General features: G+C 41.0%; 1 protein-coding gene across 2 annotated transcripts in view; it reads right to left on the reverse strand.

Moving 5' to 3' along the window:
• The window catches only part of sema3d (sema domain, immunoglobulin domain (Ig), short basic domain, secreted, (semaphorin) 3D), a 34215-nt gene extending 16450 nt beyond the window's left edge, over positions 1 to 17765 (reverse strand). Inside the window, exons 1-3 of one of the 2 annotated variants that reach the window (XM_049722834.1) lie at positions 17746 to 17765; positions 4792 to 5036; positions 96 to 256 (exon numbers count right to left, since the gene is read on the reverse strand). In XM_049722834.1, coding sequence (XP_049578791.1) covers positions 96 to 256; positions 4792 to 4999 — 369 coding nt within the window. In that variant the 5' untranslated portion in view covers positions 5000 to 5036; positions 17746 to 17765. Of the gene's footprint in view, positions 1 to 95; positions 257 to 4791; positions 5037 to 12413; positions 12673 to 17745 lie in introns of those variants that run through there. The other variant, XM_049722833.2, reaches the window with a different exon arrangement.
• Positions 17766 to 18272: the final 507 nt, after the last annotated feature.

Here is an 18272-nt window from a genome sequence, read left to right on the forward strand (position 1 = left end):
ACAAACTGTCAACCTTCCAAATAGCCTGCATAGCTCTAATGCTTGAATCGAATTTGGCTTCTTATCCATATTCACATTCTCCTGCCATTGTGTACCTTTCTGGGACCTTTGGCTAGGTTGTCAGGGTCAAGCAGGTAGATGTGATCCCTGGCTCCCAGCAGAAGACGACCCCTCTCCTCATCCAACAGCAGGGAGTGTGACAGGAGGCCATCGGAGGGTCCCAAAAACAGTGAAACACTGTTTGCTTGCAGCAGCTCTGCTCGAGATAAATGGCAAAAACACAGACGAGTGACAGATTCGTTCAAGGTCATGTGGTAAAAATGAAAAATGTGTACACAAAGTCTCTACGCAAATATTTCAGCAGGATATTACTTGGATTCTTTTTGAACGGAGCAAAATCCCTAAAACAAGCACTGGATTTCCTCTTGTCGAGAGAAACGTGTCTTGGCTTGAAGTGAAACGGTCTAATCCTCTGTGGTTCAACACCTTCACTGAGAAACCGGATCGGGAAAAAAAAATACAAAAAAGATACAATAGCAAAGAGTCTACTACCTCTGTGGGTATGTTTATGGATATTTGCATCAGGGTATTTTCACAGCCTGTTCATTGACCCTGAAGCCATCTCTCAAGTCAAGGATTTACATTCCCACCGTGCAGATCGAGCGAAGAAAAGCAAATGCGTCATCTCAAGTACTGTAAACTGATAAGAGTCTAAAATAACTTAGGCTATCTTAACCATCTTGTGTCTATCATTCATTGGCCATCAAAATCTTGCTCTCATGAGCCGTGAAAGGAAGACGTGACAAATTAGTATGTTGATGCCAGGCAATACAGTTCAATTATTTTAGAGCGGTATATTTGCCTGTATAGAGTAAACCATAAACTAGATTGTGTCAATAATAATGTAAACACTTCTAGCATGATATTGGCAAATAGGATTGTGACATGTTTAAAAATAAAAACAGAAGGAAACAATGGAAGACCTTCAGCATTTTCCGTTCTTTCTTCTTGGAACGCAGCCATTCACTCTATTACTAAGACATCAATCATACCTTTGAGAAAAGGCAAGGTTTTATGCTATTCCGCATTCCATTCCCATTGTTGCATCTTAGTAACAGTTCTCTGTTGAACAATTAACAGTCTAGGTTCCATCCTGAAACAGCTTTGCTTTCATTCCCCTATAACAAGAAATCATTTCTGGTTTTCACAATTGGAAATAATTCGATAAAGTTTGAAGTAATCCAGGAAGGAATGAGACTGTAAATTGGTGACTTTGTATATGCACCAGTAAAATAGTGATTAAGAATATGTACAATGTAGCTACTTATTGAACTTTCAAACTAGCTGAAGCTAAGTGCACACGCACTGACAATCAGGGCAACTTTTACTCCCCAACTTCCAAGTCAGGAAAGGACTGTTACCAGATGTCTCTAAAAGATTATTCTGAATGTGTTTCCTGTCGTATGGGGTATGTTAATAGTTTTCACTGATCTTCTCAGAAAACAGTTGGAAAACAGGTGGCAAATCCTTGGATGTTTTCAACACCGAGCTGGCTTGAGTTAGAGACTCTGAAGATGGCACTGTTGAAGAACAAAGGCGCAACTGGTTGTTTTTAGAGTTGATATCGCCTATTTCACAAGTTAATCGGGATAATGGAAATGACTCGTGAGAAAAGTGTTTGCAAGCACAATGTCGTTATCCGATACGCTAAGAGTTACTCGAGCTTGTTCCGTTTCTATTCTCCTACTCGTTATTTTTGTTTTCTGGCAGTCTGGATGTGAATCAATACGTGCATACCCTGCTTAAAAAAATATTTCTTTCAAAATCAGTTATGTTCCTTTCTTGAGACGTCCCTGAAGGGTATTACAGACAATCTGTTCAAGAAACCACTAATAAAATGGATCAAGGGCGAGATGATGATGAGCAGCAAATGGAATGCAGCTTCATGACAGAATTTGTTAAGGTTACCATGGAGATGACTGCTGACTATACTCTCAGTGCGGCGTGTCCTTGATGAAAAAAGCTTGTCTTCCAGTGCATCAGTGCAGCACCGTGCCTCGGATAAACTCTAGCTCACTGTGTGGGGAGTCCTGTGGGAGTCATTCTGAAAGGATTGACACTGTGATTACCCCCTCGGTGTGAAGGATTGAAGAGGTTACCAACCTTCAATATTTGAACTTCTCCATCTCATCCACTCCTCACAATCCCTCTTAATACCTCCTCTAGTGCATAAGCCCTCGCACACACAACGACCCATACAAGAAAGCACCCCTACTTGTTCATATCTTTCACCGTCCACACACCTCACACCCACGGCAAAAGAGGGAGATTAGACCAGCTCGCCCCATCGGCGGACACTAATCTGTTCTGTAAACATGCAGCACAGTGAGTCCTTTTAAATCAGCCAGCTTAGCTGATATTTTTTAGCACCATGCCTCTCACCTTTCCCCAAAGAGGAGAGCACAGTCAGAGTCAGCAGCTCTTGATTTGGATCCTCTTGCTAAGCATTCACACACACACATGCACACACACACACACCAAACCTGTAACACACCAGCAAATTGGCTTAGACAGCCCGGATAAACCAAACGCTCCTCGTGCACCCATCGGCTGTTTCGACCGAAGTCAGCCAACCGAGCATTTTCACTAAGCATATTATTTAAATCCCATCAACATTGTCCCAGTGTGTAACATCATCCTATTGACTCTTGCTCTGGTTTAAGGGCTAACTGAAATGAGGACTCAGTGTTTAAGATACAAAACATGGTTTCCTCATTTTGGTTTCTGCTGTGGAATTTGTACATGAGTCCAAAAACATTTGATAGTCAATCTCTAAGTACTAGTAAAGTCATCCATCCATCCATTTGTTTTCAACAGCACTTATCATCATTAGGGTCAAGGGTGAGATGGAGCTGACCACAGATGACTTTGGCTGAGAGGCAGGGTATGCCCTGGACTGGTCCCAAGCCCATCGCAGGGCTCATATGGATAACCAACCATTTGCACTCACATTCACAACTATGACCAATTTAGAGTACTCACTGAAACCAGGTGAGAACATGCAAACTACAAGGAATGGTAGAGTCAAGAGTCAGATTCAAAACTTTGAGTCAGATTCAGAACTTTGAGGCAAATAGGGAAGGCAGCTAGTTTAGTGAGCAAGGTGCATCTGCAAATAACTGAAAATGTTTATTATAAAGCTGGCTGACAGGAAAAGGGCAGTCGTGACCCCACTGTCATTTGAGGATGTTTTTGACCCCTGAATAATTTACTGCTTTGATCAACTTCCCTCACTCAAGCTGAATTTTCATGCGTGGTTAGCTCCAATGTGGTGTTTGAAGAATGTGCGGTGATGAAACAAAGTTGTGGTCACTGTCTGACCAAGATAACCAAACAAGGAAGTTTTATCCACTGTCACACACTCCGAGGGCTAAAAGGGTATTCCCCTGAGCACAAAATTTGCTGAGCACGTGGAAAACAGAAACAAGTGATGCCAAAATACAGAATGGCGAGCATTCAGATTCCATCATAATGGCTTGAGAAGAAGCACATGAAAGATCTACTCCAGTTTTGAAGACTACCTTGCTGAGTAAACACAACAGAGCGTAATCATAATTCCCACAGATACTTGACTTTTATTTATGGTAGCCAGAACATAAATATGAATCTGCAGCTATGCAGACTTTTGGATGCCTATGACTAAGTGCCTTGGGTAAGCCTCACTTTACTTTCAGGTCGCTGAGGGGATTTGGGTTTATGAGCAAGACAGACATTCATTTGTGTGCTTTCTGTCAGTGATACATAGCACGAGCGATAGGACTTTGAAGTAGCATTTGTGCTGAAGTCTGTAATGAATAGAAAGGCTAGCCATCATTTGGCTTTACCCCGGTGTCTCAAAGCTAATACCCATGGAGCACACAGCAGAGGTAACGGCCGATAGTCACTCAACGGACCGAACCAAGACCAGGAAATTGAACTTTGTGACAAGTGGGACTAATCTATATTTTGCTCCAGAATATGTTCTCAGTAGTTGCTTTCCAGGTGAGAAATTAAAAGAAAACAAACACAAGTATCTTGGCCACAAGCCACTGAAAGAACTTTTAACAAGACTGTACCATGTTGTGGGGGTAGCATGATTATTTCTTCCCTTTGTTGGAAATATACTCCTTATACTTTTTAAGTAACATAATGTAATAACTAAATATAGAATCGAGTTAGGATACGTGTCATGCATTGCAAGTCAATGAAAATTAATCTGTTTGTGCCTGATGATAAATTCATTGTGATTCTGTGTGTGTGACTTGGCCACCGGGAACAGTCATTGCCGTTTATTAGCCTGTCTATGGCATTTCACGTTGTGTGCTAGCATTAAGCTAACAGAATTGTGTGATTGGTTTAGATACCCAACATGTAATTTCCTTGTTTAATGTGATTTTAGTTTTAGTGTTCAACTGGGAATGGCATTAAAGAGCTTTACTCTTCAAGAATTCTAATGAAAAGTCCTTTAAAACTAACAATTTTACTTGTGAATTAAAAGTTCTTGTTAAGTTGAATTCCTCCTATATTCCTGTTTATTAAAAAGATGGCCGCCATTCTGTTAATCCATAGGAAAAAGCACATTTTAATTTCTCTGCCATGCAGCATCTGTAGTCGCTTATAACCTCAGAAATGAGATAACCACACTATAAATTATTTTTAATAATAGGGGAAAAGCTAATAATACGTTGTGATTGTAAAAGGTGGCCACCTAGGATAAACACTGGAAGCTATCACACAAATCACGACTCTTACCTCTCTGGCTCAGTTTGACTCGAGGGACACTTTGTTTGATGCTCACTCCAAGCGGGAGGATGGCCAAGAACATCAATCCCACTAATAGGACTCCTGAATGGGATAGCACCCTAATCCTGCTGTCTTTGGTGCCATAATTGCTGCCAGACATGCCGCGCTGAGCCCCATCTTCATTTGGATTTGGATCGCGAGAGCCTCCTTTCTTCATGGCGCGTGGATGGGTCTGATTCCCCCTCTGTGCTGCCCTGGAGAGAGACCAAAGCATAGGATGAAGCCAGGGAGGAGCAATCATAAGTGTGTGTGTGTGTGTGTGTCTGTGTGTGTGTGTGTGTGTGAGGGGGATGTCTATTCTAAATCCAGTGCAGGATATGTACACACACACTTGTGTTTGTGACCAGTGAGCGGTTTCACCATGGAGCCCTGGAGGCATGTCGCCCTTTCTCCTCGACCATCCTATCTCTCAGCTCTTCCCTTTTGTGTTGCCTTTAAATCTGTTTGCTCAAAACAAAGGTCAACCCCCAAAATAAGTTACACTTTGCTATCTGTCACTCTCGCACTCCTTCATCTTCTAACTCATTTAATGCTTTGCCTAGATGATACTTGGCAAAAGTTCAGAGCAGTCACTGATGACGCTGTCAGTTCCTTCCTTTATGTCCGCAGACACGTCAGGTATTGGACACAATGAGGCCTCCGGGACATTAGGTTGGATTTGAGGATGAATGAAATGTTTGAAAAGAACAAAAAAAAACTGTGGAGCGTCTTTGAAAAAGGGGACAACCAAAGAGCAAGACAATTATGAGACAATGGAAATATACTAACAACATGTCATAATTACTCTTTCAATATTGCCCTCATGGTTGAATCAAGTGATATACTAAAAATGAGTGAGTAATCAATATACTTTGTAGCCGCGTGGATCAATATACGGACGGCAAGATTATGCACTGATTTATAGTTTCGACTCATCTGGGGTTTTTTTGCCAGTGCAAACACTTATCCACAAATGTTATTCCACCGATATATTCAACATTAGTGCTCAATAATTAGTTCTAATTTACTCTGTGAATTTCTGTATTGACCTCTCCAACTGCCACCCTTTATAAGCGCAATTGTTTTCCACTTCAAGGAGGAAGTGATATATTCCAGCTGCAGATTGCGTGTATTGAATGTATTGAATTACCAAGTTTAATTACGCACCCGCCGGGTTGATCAAACCGGAGTTCCAGCTTATTTCACAGCAATCTGAGCTACTAATTAACCCGACAAACAATGAAGTGCTTCATAACGCTCCAGCACCCTTGTCCTCCCCCTTATCTGCTCATCACTACATCACCCTGATTTCTTACCACCTCCTATCTTTTGTAACATAATTGGCCTCTCAATGACTGCCTGAACAAAGTCAAGCCAGACTAATAGCGGTGATGTCGCGCTTGTAGTGTTATAAGCAAGCATGCCGCTTCCGCCATGAGCCATTGTAAATATTGCTATCCTTGTCTCAAACTAATTACAATGGAGATGACATTCTGAAGGCATTTATTCATTCACTCCCGTAAACAAAGATTATAATGTGCAATGGGATCTTGGCAAAAGTGTCCGTTACTCCTATTGCCTTTTTATTTATTTCCCATGTAACAGACTGCAGACCGCACTGTTTGAATGTTGAGTCGCCTACACTGAGTGAGTGCTATGATATCACGCCCACTGAAGCAACAAACCAGAGAGAATAAGACCCCGATAAACAAGCTGATGTTTATTTTAGATGACAAATTTAGGCACGTTAACACCTGCGGGGGTTACATACTTGATACAGAGCTGTGTCCAACAGATGGCCTGTCCAGCAAAGCGGTTGCCCGAATGTGATAGAGAGGGCTAGGTTTTCATGGAACCTCTTTGCACTTCAAATTGTTTTTAACTTAGGGACCAAAAGAATGTTTTCTGTCCAAAACGCATCTGAAGGCTGTCAAGTGCTATTTAGCCAATCGAAGCTTGGAAATGCAAGAGCAGCCTCTTTGGTAGCACATACTGAATGACGTTTTCAGCACTCAGAATGCAAGTAACAAGGAACTGACCTGAAGTGAAAACAATGAAATGATTCCAGGAAAGCCTGTGGGTGAGGAGGATCAATTGCGGGTATGTCGTAAATAGATTTACAGGGATAATTGCAAGACTGCCTACAGTGGAGGCGGAGTAACCCATTCAAAAGGTACAGCCTCGGAACCAAAGATTTTATCACACAAGTAGGTAAAAATGTTTCTTGCAGGTTGTCTGAGTAATTTATCAGAACAAAACAGCTGGCCTTCATTCTAATGTCTGGGCGTTCCATTTCTATGTATGTCAAGCAAATTAAAAGTCATTTCTGAGTTTTTACCACATCTATTTCTGATCAGCGTGTCTGTTGAAATCGCCTTTACGACTGATACTCTGCACAGTCAAGTTATTGCACCAAATAGAGGAGGGCTAAAATCATTATTCAAGCAGTTTCCTGTTTTCAGTCTGCCTCAGTTAAATGACATTTAGGGTTTGTTCGCTTGTGCTTTTGCCACCCAAATGTGACGCCATGGTTTAAAGGTCTAAAAAGTCATGTCGCTTCGGTGGGAATGCAACAAACAAATTCTAACTTTATTCTTTAAACAACAGTGTCGCCAAAATAGGGTAGCAGCTTTATTGCAGACGGCAGCTCTCACATGAAGGTGCACAAAAAGCTCTCTGATGTCATTTGGCAGGAAAAGACAAAGGCTATCCAGTTTGAGAGTCAATAAAATAGATGAAGAGTGACAGCAGGGGTAGAGAAGCACACGGCTCTGTGCCATGCGAGTTAAACAAACCCAAGTGCTTCCTGGCAACTTCGGCCTGGAGTTCCCCCTGTTGTCTTTGGCAGAGCGGACTGCACATGGGATTAGGGGGGCAACAGTAAACAAACCTGCCGACATCCCTGACAGATTTAAAGCCAGACACTGATGTGGTGCCGCCTTATAATGTAGACCTGGACAAAGATTGACTCATCCACAGGCTCTGACTGGTTTTAGTCTTTATGAAGGTCAATCAAACTTATCATGGAAACTATTGCCCACCTCTGTTATTATGGGTCACATACTCTGGTTTACCGTAACATCAACAAGGAGAGGCGACTTTGCCCGGCCGTCAGTCCATGCATAGCGATCCCAAAATGTAGTCCGACAATTAAGCAAACTTTTCTGAAGGACGTTTTCCCCGTGCAGGTTGTCAGACAGCAGATGGTGGCAAAGCGGTGTGGCCATGGGAATTCTCACACACAGACCACCCCTAATGAGGCAGTTAGCAACAACCCAGGTGCCCTGTGGAGGACGCCATTATCAAATCCCTCCATCTCGCCGTGACAAGGTGCATTAGCCGGGCTATTTGTCGACTCCCGGCCACCGAGCAAACGTAACAACATGGATAATTGTTCCTAACTCTTAAGACGTTCTTTGTTTTTCTTGGCAATGGTCAGTCACCCGTTTTTTTGTTTTCTTTTTGGTAATCTTGCGTTTAAGCAAGCATGCAACTCCCCTGTGAGTCGTCGGTCTGAGTTCACGTCTCAGTGAAAACACGAGGCTGCCACCAGGCCACACAACTGGTGTTTTTATTATAAAACTAGATATGAGAGGCCTTAGGCTTTTTAGTAGCTTTTATTCCCTTGCTGTAAATTTAAAGTCTGTCTGTCAGGTACACTAAAAAAGAAGCACAGTCAACCAGCAAGTGCCCATAACCATGTTTAGAACAGCCACATCTACAGTTAAATATCACCAATGTATAAGGACTGGGTCCATCTTACAGCACTGTTGCACAACATGCTCTTGCGGGCATAACTTTTTCAACTGCCAAAGTCAGCGCATGTCAGTTTTTTTCTACAAAACTACCATGCATGCCATGGTAACATGCCACGGGCATATATATTTTTTGTGTGTTCTGTAATGTACAGATTGAAGGGGATTTTCTGTATATCGCCATAAACGCGCAACTCACATTCTGTCTGAGAGCGGCCACGGAACCCTCATTACACACAATCACGCAAAAATAGACTGGAAACATGTGCAACAACATTTTCTCTGAGTCAAACATCAAGGCAGTACACACAATGTCATTTATTTGAGATGCTAACCTCAAACACGACTTGCGTGTGTGCATATCTTTCCAATTAATTCCATGGTATCCATTTGTATTTTGCTAATCAGCGTGAATGCAAAACTGTCACCAAAATAATTGCAAAGTGTGGACATCTCAGTGTCACGGGATCTTTGAAGTCACCAGCTATAATGGAAGTGTAGTGAAACATTGAAGTAGATAAGTTTTCCATGGAAACCTCAACAAGGCTCACTGCCATCAGGGAAGTTTGAATTTCCCACAGCCGGTTTACCTTCTATTAAAATCTACAAAAAAAAAATCCACAGACTCTTTTGATCATGGAATAATCTTTTTGTGGTGTGGATTTATGAAGTGCAGTCACGGTGTTGCATGTTTTGCATCACTTATTTCATTACATCACTTTGAAATAAACGACCTCACCGTACAATCTGTGTCCAAAATCAAATTATGCCCCCATGAGAGGACGTTCCAGTAGAATTCATTCTCTTTTGGAAGGGAAAACAAAGTCTTTAGGCAACACCAAGGAGTACAGACTGAATTCCAAATCTCCAAGTTGCGGCCAGTCTGCATTTAATGTCCCTCACAGATTTTTAAGTAATTATTAAATCGGGAGAAACCCACACTACACTACGCTGACTAGACAAAGAAGATTTTTAACAGGCTTAACATTCATGATTGTTGTATTTATCAATTTTCTGAGCAGGTTTGGGAGGTAACATCACTCTTACCACACAGGATAATCATGCAGGATAATCTTTAGGAGGCCTTTAATGACTTTGATCACCATATTTAAAGGGAAAATGCCCAGATTTGGCCCAATTGTCAGTATGCGTGTATCTCGCACAAGAATTTGCAATTGGGAATATTCAACAGGTTAACAATTACGATTGTTGTCCTCTACTGTTTTCATAGCAGAATAGGGAGGACTGTTAACATGTCTCGCACCACAGAACAATCGCTCAAGATAGTCTTTAGAAACATCTGACAATCTGGCCTTTGCTGATTTTTATAGCAAGGAACAACTAAAATACTCAAACTTGGTGGAATTAAATCAACAAACAATACTTCAGGCAAATCTCAAGTCTTTGTTAACAATCTCATTGGGTATCATGTGGCAGTTTAATCCATAACTCTGTCCATGCTAGGCGGACTTTATATGAAAGTGATACAGTGTCGGGTCAGTGACTGTGGGCTCGAATAGAAATATGGAAGGTTACTAGATCTGGTGTTTATCAGTGGAGACGGAACCAACCCAAAGTGGAAACAAAGTTATATTGAAAACACAGACGCGGTCGCGTAATCGAGACGCAGATGTAAATGCCAAAAGGCTTTGACGATGCGGGACAACAAAGCAAGTAACTCGACACACACCGGTTAGGCCGTAACCCCGGCTCCGCCGCGTTGCGTTTGTATGAGTCCGCATGTACGAGCATATGTGCGTAACCTAATCCTGTTCTAAGGTGAGCAGATGGAAGCAGCGGGGTGTGAAAGTGCTATGTGACAGCTCTAAGTGCTCTCACTTGTCCGTCTGCACACACCAGCCGAAGCTATACAACCATTGTCCGCTTCTTTTGTCCTTTCGATCCAAGGCCACACCCACAATATACATTTTTGAATGTGGTTTGTGCACTGTATTGTCAGGGTTGGGATTTTTTCAAAAGAGAAATTCTATCTTTTTGAGAGGGGTCATTTCAGGTGTTCACTAGGCCATAATAATGTAATAAGGGACCATTTTTCAGATTTTATTTTACATTATGTTGTCTGTACTGTAAGTACTGTAAACTGGTGTTGATAGAGACGCAACATGTAGAATTTGCCATTCATTACAGTTACAGTGCTGCACATCCTGTGAACATGTTTTCACCAGGTCAGACTTGTTTTGACCCCAGTTGAGTGAAGAGATTTTTGTTCAAGTGGCCTCAGAAAGGTGCATCCTGCGCTATATTTCCACAGGCCAGTCCAAGCCAGACAGAATGTCTGCCAGTGAGCAATTGGCACCTCCTCACTGTGGACAGTGCAAACTTCACAACTGCCGTACATGTGCCCTCTCTGTACAACGAGGCTGGACTTTTAGGGATATTGCGCCCGACCAAGGGAGAAAAAAAATGCACCACTGCTGTGGGCCAGACTGGAGAAAATTTAATATATTATGTCTAGAGCCAGCTCCTCTTTCCCATTCCAGAAGTTTAATAGAAAATGGATTACGACAGAGCACGATGTTACCTGTCAGCACGTCCTCATTTTAGACTATGCAGGCGCCATGCGGGGACGACCCAGCAATGATGTCATTTTTGGAGTCGCCTTTCTTTTGGTAATTCGTCAAAGCCCTCAAACGTATCTTAAGAAATTCACGTTCTGTATTCCTTTGACAATCCCCAACCTTCACCTCGCCCCCACCGTCCTCCAGCTCCTTGTAAGGGAGTTGGAGAAAAACCTTGAAGCAAGTAGAGAGCGGAGCCTACAGACAAAAGCCGTACAACTGTGTCTCGTTTGCTTTTGTGCGCCACTACACAGTGAATATTCAACACTTGCTTCTCGCAAAGTGGAATGTTTGACACAGGGTGACTGTGAGCAGTATTTTGGAGCGGATATGCATGCTAAAAAACGTGAAAACAGAAGCCCTGCACTGCACACTCGTAAAAATAAACCTGTGGTAAACGTGCTGTCACTTGAAGATATAAGGTTTATATTGTCAAGTGCATAGTTAAAAAAAAAAAAAACAGACGCCACTGGTCACCATAGGCAATTATTTTGCAGACAGACATTGCTCTAATGCAGAATATTTACGTAATAAGTAAATTAGGGGGTGTTTACGCTGAACTTGCAATGGCAGACAGATGGCCAGTACATTTTGGACTTTTATCTAATTTAGAAGAGACTTGATACCAATCTCAAGATATCCGATCCCATGCCCCCCCCATATCTTAATCATGCCACTGTGTGTGTGTTTTGCTAATCCCACAACATACTCCAAATCATGTGGAATAATTTACATTAGTTAAGCTCCGAAGTGAATGTATTGAGAGCAATAAAAAACTTGATTTAAAATGGCACCATATATAGGATTAACTGCTTAATTGTAATGCAGTGGACAAAGTAAACTTGCATGTTGATCAAGTTTTAAACAACTTTTTTTCCCCAAAGCAAACAAAAAAGGTTGTTATTGTGGAGTTTGGGATAATGAGACAAAACACATTTATTAGAAACAAACAAGCAATGTATTTGTTTTCTTTGCGTTTTGGATAACACATTTTTTAACACTTATCAAAAATGGTAAGAAAAATGCCAAAACTGAAACTTGCACAATTTGCTCAAAAACAACTAAAAGATGACAGCAATGACAACAAAGGGTTGATATTTGACCCTTTAAAAGTTGGTTGAAAAGTTTCTAAAAGTGATCTTAAAACAATCAGATTGGTGTTGTGATGTAATAAGATTAAAAATCTAATAAGACGCAGTAAAAAGTGATTTTAAAACTACACATACACTAGAATAACGTCATCAAGCTTGCATCTTACCTGCGCTCAACTTTGCCTCTCTCACACGCGACACATGCCCCCGTCTGTGCTGCACCTAAACACAGCGCCACTATGCTTGCTCCCCTCACGCACAAGCTCAAAAGTCAAAATTGGAAAAAAAAAAGAGAGAAACAGCCGCAGCAACAGTTGACTCTCCTTCCTTCTGACTCCAAAACGCACAAGTGATTCCTTTCTGATACGGTGAGCACAAAATGTGTCCACTCCCCTTGAATCCAGTGCTCTTGAACTCCTATTGCACTCGGATCGCGTGTGTGTGCATGTGTTTGTGTGTTGCGCTGCAGGCTCGCCCCTAGAGGGACAGACCACTCACTTCTAATTGGGGCCCTCAGCTCAGTGGGAAGGGCCCCTCAGCATCTGTGCGTTTGTAGAAAGATGGATGCCTAGATATGTGTAATGCCTCTTCAAGCCTCATAAAAAAACACGAACGGCATTTCATGTCAAATTTTAATAACAAAAAAGTCTCGAAGCTTCACGAAAAAATCACTTGTCTCAGAATTTACTGAATTTTTTTATAGATCATATAAATTCTTGCAGCATTCTTTGACATTTTATGAGACTGAAGAATCAGTGGACTGCGGTATTCTCTCATGAGATTTATTGAAGTCATGAGGGGTTTTTGTGACCATTAATGGCTACCTATACAGCCAATGTTTTGAGGTCGTTATTTTCTGAAAAACTGTTTTTGTATGAATGCACTTTGTCTGAAGAGCTGAATGGGTTAATAGTGATTAAAAAAAAAAAAAAAAAAAATCCCTGAGGCGGCCGTCTCCTAACTGCCAATAAAGACACCACCTGGGTTAAGACGCAATTCCCATCTCCAGTTTCCTACATCAAAAACGAAAGGAATGCATCAATATTATGGATATGATTTTTGCGGAACGGATTTTCCGAATTAGTCACTGAATGAGCACAGCCCCATTGAGGATGAAGCAGATGTGGCAGTCCAGCTGGGTTTTTTGGTTTTTTTTTTTCTAGTCCATCCATTCGCTTTTCCACACGTGAACTGAAGTCTACCTGTGAAGATAATGTACATATCTGCAATCTTTTATGTTAACTCCCAAATTCAGAAATATGTTAAACTGTATTTCCCCATCCATATTTAAGTTTCCTATTAGGAGATACTCTTTTCATTTCATAAATTGATTGATTTCAGTTTACTCCAATAGATTGCTATGTACGTTCTCCGACTTTGAAACATCTTGCAATCCTAATGATACCTCACTATCTCTTTCGGAAACCGTCATTTTCCTTCTGCAGGGTGGGACGACTTGGCCTCACGTCTGGCAGACAGGAGTGTGCAGCCTTTGTCCCTAGACTGATTTCTAAATAAACATTGATGTCTTTGGCGCGCCTGCCCACATGTACACACCCAGAGTTGGAATAGACACGTTTTTTTTTTTTCATTTTGGCCACCAAATGGGGAAGTTTCAAAGAGCAAGGTTCACACAGGGGTGCTGTTAATAGGTTGAGAGTTCATTGCTTTTGGGATGCCTGACAATGCACTTTGAAGTGGAAAGAAGCCATTGTAGTTGTGGTCATTTTAAGGTTTTGCTACCTTAGAGGAAAGGGGTTATGGGTTAATGGGATAAAACGGAGCCCTCCCTCCCCGCTGGGGGATTTAGCCAGGGTGCGGACTTCCCCTGAAATAACACACACACATACTCACACACACAATAAATCTGCAAGTTATGAACAGCATGGATGACACATATATGTGCAGGGAAATAGATGCTGCTTTGTCCAACGTTCTCTTTTGGTCTGGATTTGTGCCACGATGCACAAATAAATCCCTGAAACAGCCTAGTGGTGACATTAATAAATTATCATTCCTGTGGGTTCTTTTTTCTGTTTACGGCCACCAAAGTCATCAAATAAGTTTGTGCCTCTGTTCGAATTATAAGTACAGCGTTTGAGAAAAAGATAAAAATGGCTCTCTCTGCGTCCTGTTCATTATGAAGGAAAGAATGGAACGTGTAATGTGGTACTTGTAACGTCTGACACTCACTTATGTCGTCCTCCTGTGTCGACAGCGCTTGTCTCTAAAATTATTTTCTCTGACGAGCTGATCTCATCTATCTGATCACAGGACGCTGTGTTAGTGTGCACACACTGTTTGTTCTCCTATCCCGGGTTGTGTGTAAAAGGCAAATGTAAATGAATACCAGATGTTCCTGCAGATACTGTACTTTGAATTTTGCAGGATCTCTGTGTAAAAGGATAATAAGGCTCCTGCATTGGATCTCATTACCTCGTTCATGTGTAGTAATGTTATGGTTGCTGTTGTAAATTAATTGAGAGATGTTTGTGGATCTCTGGGCGACTCGTTCCCATAGCAGCTGTCAAGTTGTTTAAAAATCCCGAGTGAAAGCTCTGTGACAGCCCAGCGAGGAGTTCTTTCATCCAATTAGGCTTCGAAGGGCTTCGTGCAAAGCAAGAAAGCGAGGGACAAAAACCACAGACTATGCAAGCCATAATGAAGACATTATGCTTTGTTTTAAATATATTTCAAAATAGCTCTCAAGTTTTCTCATAGCATGTTTGTATGTTTTGCTCAAAAGTCCCCAAAACAAAAAGTACAGCTCATTTTACCCTCTTGCTCTAGTCTAAACAAGGTCTCTAAACGATTAATCGAGTAACGAGTATCAAAAATATTTTTTGATACATTTGCTAATCTATTCATTGTTGATTAATTGTTGCACCTCTACAAATATCCCACTCAGTGGATATGCAATAACTGGAATAAAAGTGATCATTCTTGCGGAAATTGTTCCGATTACTACATGGAGAGCACAATAACCACCTCAGGAAGATGGCTTCGTTATCTGCTCAGCAAAGGAGTCGGTGGCCGGCCAAATAATTTCCCCGTCGGAGGGATTACCGGATATTATATTGGCAAAATTTTCACTTCTTGTGAATGTGTTTGGATAGTGTAAGTGGCTCGTAGCTCACTCTTCTGCAAGCAGTCGGTAGTTGATACAATGTAGAAGGTTAATTTATAGTCTCCCCTTGGCCGAGACGCTTTGCAAAATGAAGTGCGAGTGCACAAATAACTTTGTTTTATTAGAAGCCTGGATGTCTCTCGGTTGTTTAGAGAAAGGTTTTTCATACAAATCCACACGCAGCAGCAGGAGGTCATCGTGTGTGCGTGCGTATGTGTGAGAGCAGGCAGTACAATCTGTGAGTCATTTCATGCTGTAATCAGGAAAATCTCCAGCGTAAGGCTACGCTTGCTCACCCAGGCAGCTCCCACACATGAACATTCGGACATTTTAAATAGCAATGTAGCTTAGCACTCATTTGTTTATCTTGATTACATACAGTGCCACCTATCAAGCACAAGCTAAAGCAACTATTTATCAAGGTCAGGCGTCCAATCATGGACCTTATCTCAAGCAGACTGAAGGACGAAAAGTATGTGGCTACATTTTACAAGCTCACTTACAACACCAGTAGGCCAAATAATACAAAGGAATGTTGTGCACAGTGCATAAATGGTTTATTAGTTTGGATGTTACAAAAAATATGGTTGGCTTTTTCTTTATTATTTACATTGCAATAATAATAAAGACATTGGTTTTCAAGAAAAAGCAATATTTTGTTACCTAAAATAAAGTAACAATATTAGGTGAAAAAAGTTATAACCTTCCAAGGGAAAAGCTGTAACGAGGAGAAAAGTCTGTTATAAGATTACAATTATATTTTGGGGAATATCAGTAACAATATCAGTGTACAGTTTTATTGTTAGAAAATGTATAGTATTATAAGAACAAAGTTCACTAGTCATAAAGTAATACTCTGAGGAAGTTAGAATGATACAAGAATATAGTTCCATTTTCAAAAGGTTCTTACAAAATTGAAGAAAATGGATGGATGAATATTTTATTCCTGTTTTCAGTGAAGCCTTTATACTCATTTGTATTTGTCATTGTTGTTTTACTTGTCAACGTTTACTTTTCTATTTTTTTCCAATCATCAATTATACTTTGTTACATCAGTGGTTTCAAATGCAAATGAAGTAACACAACTTGACTTGTAGAACATTTTGAAAACAAGCATAATTGCATACATAGCTCTGTACGCAGTTAAAATTATACCTACATACTGTAAAAAACAGACACTTATAAGAATTAACTAATAACAAAATAGTAAACACGTAAAACACCCAAATAAATGCTGACTGAAAAAACGAAGTAGAAACATTTATTTTAAGACAAGCATGAATAAATGAATAAATAAATAAATAAATAAATAAATAAATAAATAAATAAACAAACACTCCATATTTCTACACTTCCAATCCTGCAAAGTCATACAAACTGCCCTACATCTCCAAAACAAATCAGATTCTGTACAGAAGTCCATATCAGGCATAACAATCTGGCCATGGCACAACAACGACTACTTCAACACACAACATCAGCACGAACTGCAGCCAACGGAAAAGCCACACCACCCAATTAAATACACATAAACAAAAAGGGCCTTCTCGGAGTAAACACATCCAAGCACGGAGCAGAAGCCTTACGTGTTGTTTATTTATCACATCTTTGGCTTTGTTAGTGATGGCCGAGTGTCTGCGCAAGCGTGTGATCATTTATTTATTTACACCTTGGCTCACACTCGCGTACTGCTGCTTTATAATATTAATGGATGCCCCAATACACACTCAATCCATGTTGGAAGGTAACCAAATACAAATACAGTGCTGTCTCGAGGTAGGAGTTTAAATGTTTTGGGACTACGCTTGTGACTCAAAGCTATCTTTACAAATGGAAGTAAATGGAACAATGAGTTGTTGAGTTCGCTGCCACTATAACATGCTTGTATCTCAAATTTGAGCTCACAAGTCAAAGCAAAAAAATACCTGAATAACTACTCCCATCTGAAAAATATTCATAAGTCAGCTCTCTTGTATCTCAAGGAACCATGGCACAGTTCCCCTCTGGAATTATGGATATGGACAAAATTTTAACACTTCAAAGCAAAATAGCTGACTTGCTATGTCTTTTCAGATGTGGCTTCTTGAGACATGTTTGTAGGTATCCTCCTGCCCACTAAACTTCATGTTTGTACCAAAAATCGACAGCACCCAAAAAAAGAGCCCCAAATGTTGAGAATGTCATTAAAATGCTATTAAATTGACAGGTAATCCCAAAAGAGAAGACGGAACACTTTCCCTAATCTCCTGCTTGCAGGAGCAAGGAGGAAAGAACCAATCAAGGTCTGCCTGAGGAAATGGACTGCTCTCTTATCTTGTCCTCACTTATAAAAATAAATGTTATTTTAAGGAAAACGTCCCGCTCCCTCCTACCTTAGAAAAACTCCTGAGTCGCTTCATCCACATAAAAGTTGAGCAAACGAAAGAATTTAAATTTCACAGCCAAAAAACACGCCTCAGTCGTAAAGATACTTTCCTGCAGCGCCAGTCGGAGGCGTTCATTTCTTTTGGCAGGGCGTGCAGACTAAATAGTTGTGCTGACATCTATCTGCGGTTCTAACGGACCCTCACATTCCTCTCTGCTGAAATAAACACGACGTGGGTCTCATCTTGATAACATCGGCTGCGCTTCTGAAGGAGGACCGAGAAGGAGGACGACGTATTAATTGGACCCACGGGACAACTTTGAACACATTTAACAGCCTCCTTACACGTCCAGTTGGATTTGTGTGTGTCTGTCCGAGTGTTGATGAAGGGCAGCTGTGTGGTTTTATCATGGCAACCTGTCCCGCCTCCACCAGCTGTTCTCGCTGCGTAAATATATCCAATCCTACAGTAACATTCTCTATTTCCACTAATATTCCACGATTGAAAGTTTCAGCGGGCACAGTGGGGCAATG

Source organism: Syngnathus scovelli, chromosome 6 (assembly GCF_024217435.2).
Source record: "Syngnathus scovelli strain Florida chromosome 6, RoL_Ssco_1.2, whole genome shotgun sequence".
Lineage (NCBI taxonomy): Eukaryota > Metazoa > Chordata > Actinopteri > Syngnathiformes > Syngnathidae > Syngnathus > Syngnathus scovelli.